At 47.7% G+C, this 2,019-nt stretch overlaps 1 protein-coding gene across 1 annotated transcript in view; it reads right to left on the bottom strand.

The window, feature by feature from the left end:
* The window catches only part of LOC106610561 (homeobox protein HMX3), a 7,837-nt gene extending 6,426 nt beyond the window's left edge, over positions 1-1,411 (bottom strand). The window contains exon 1 of the mRNA XM_014209947.3: positions 331-1,411. Coding sequence (XP_014065422.1) covers positions 331-688 — 358 coding nt within the window. The 5' untranslated portion in view covers positions 689-1,411. The remainder of the gene's footprint in view (positions 1-330) is intronic.
* Positions 1,412-2,019: the final 608 nt, after the last annotated feature.

The raw sequence follows: 2,019 nt of genomic DNA, 5'->3' as shown, positions 1-2,019 counted from the left end.
CTAGATGTAGGCTACAGGCCTAAAACCTCGTGTTGTTACAGCCTAATATAACTGGGCCATTCAAACCCTTTGATCGCAATGAGAAGCTGTTTTTTATATACACAATATACAGCATCCTACCAGCTTCTATCATGCAGTCAAAGATAATTATAGGAATATTTATCTAACGGAATACAGACAGATTACTGTATTGCCCATGCAGTCACATTTAAACGATGACTCTTTGGGCGTTTTATTTACAATGGAACTCATGCCGTATATTCGATATACAGTGAAAAAACAATTAAACACAACTATTTAGCCATTAAAATAAAGATATAGGCTACTTACTGCTGGACCTTTTGAGACTGAGTGGTTTGACGTTAACGGCTGCTCTGTACCGTTCTAACTGGGAGTCTCTCCGGGGGGAACCCTCGGCGCCGAGGCCGGAGCAGGCTGCCTCTTGACCGGCCACTTGGCTGGGATGTCCCGCTAAGACTCGGCTAGGGTAGACCATCTCATTCCTCTCCATACTCTCCTCCGCGGTCCTGCTACTATACTGGCTGTTGTTGTTGTTGTTGTTGTTGTTGACCTGTCGGTTGAAATACGTTGACTCTCCATTCTTCCTCGAGCCGAGTAGGTTTTCGATGTAAAACGAGGAGACTTTTGACGTTGTCGAAGCCTGAGTGTCTGTCGCCTTGTCGTGCATGATGTTTTTAGTTGAGAAAATATGCACATTTCCTGGCCACTCGAATAAAACAATTAGGACGGGTCCTCCTGCGTCCGTCCAACCCGTCAATACTGTTGACGACGAGCACGTGTGTTCTATTACTCCGCACAACAAAACGGTTATTTTCGTTGTTGATGTGTGTCCCGGCCAGAGCTTAAAAGCACCATCTCAAACGGGTTTCTCCATTCTCCCCTGTTTATAAATGATAAATCCTTACCGAAACGTGGAAATTGTTACCAGGGAGGCCCTGGAGCTCCGTGGCGCCAGCACAGCACCGGGCAGAGACCGGAGAGGAAGTAGCCTACAGCGGGAAGAGAGTCAAGTCAACGGTTGACGAGCGGAGGGTATCCGCTGATTGGACAAGCACAATAGCAAATGGGATTACTGCAGGAGAGGAGAGAGGTTTCCGTCGCAAATGGCACTCTATCCCTTACACAGTGCACTACTTTTGACCACACCCTTACAGACCCTGGTCAAAGGTATGCACTATAAAATAAATAGGGTACCATTTGAGAATTACTCTGTCTGACGGGGACTCGCCTCTCGCCTCCCCTCAGCTACTGCCGAGTGCGCGCGTGTGTGTGCCTGCGTGCACCTCCGGGGCCAGGGAGACCCCCCCACCCCCAGTCAGTCAGTGAAAGAGCCTTTATTTGGGTCAATTAGGAGGCAAATGAAAATACAGGAAGAGATAGAGAGCACAGTCGTCCTCCTCGCGGGTCCCGTATGGTTCCACAGCGCTATATGCGGAAAGGAAGAGCCGTCCGTATCTACTACTGTACATACACCACCGCCTATTGGCTAACCGGGAAAATGCAGTACGCTGCTTGTCATGTAGGCTCTAAAAAAAAGGGACTCCAAAAGCATCATAGTTTTGATGCTTTTGAGCCCATTTTCTTCTTGTAGACGAAAAATGCGCTGCGTATATCTCTGCGTGTAGCTCTGCGCATATCTCTGCGTGTAGCTCTGCGTATATCTCTGCGTGTAGCTCTGCGCATATCTCTGCGTGTAGCTCTGCGCATATCTCTGCGTGTAGCTCTGCGTATATCTCTGCGTGTAGCTCTGCGTATATCTCTGCGTGTAGCTCTGCGCATATCTCTGCGTGTAGCTCTGCGTATATCTCTGCGTGTAGCTCTGCGTAAAGCGTTAATTGGTTCTATTGTAGAGCAGGGACGATAAACAGCTACTGATCCACACAAAGCACCCTGATCATTTATCGCTGGTATTTTGCTGATATCATTCCTTACAGATGAGAAGCCTTCACTAGAGAAATGATATGAGTGTTAATACGGGTTCTTGTTAACGGAACAATG

This window comes from Salmo salar, chromosome 08, assembly GCF_965601325.2.
Source record: "Salmo salar chromosome 08, fSalSal1, whole genome shotgun sequence".
Taxonomy (NCBI): Eukaryota; Metazoa; Chordata; class Actinopteri; order Salmoniformes; family Salmonidae; genus Salmo; species Salmo salar.
This window is presented reverse-complemented; position numbering and strand designations above follow the sequence as displayed.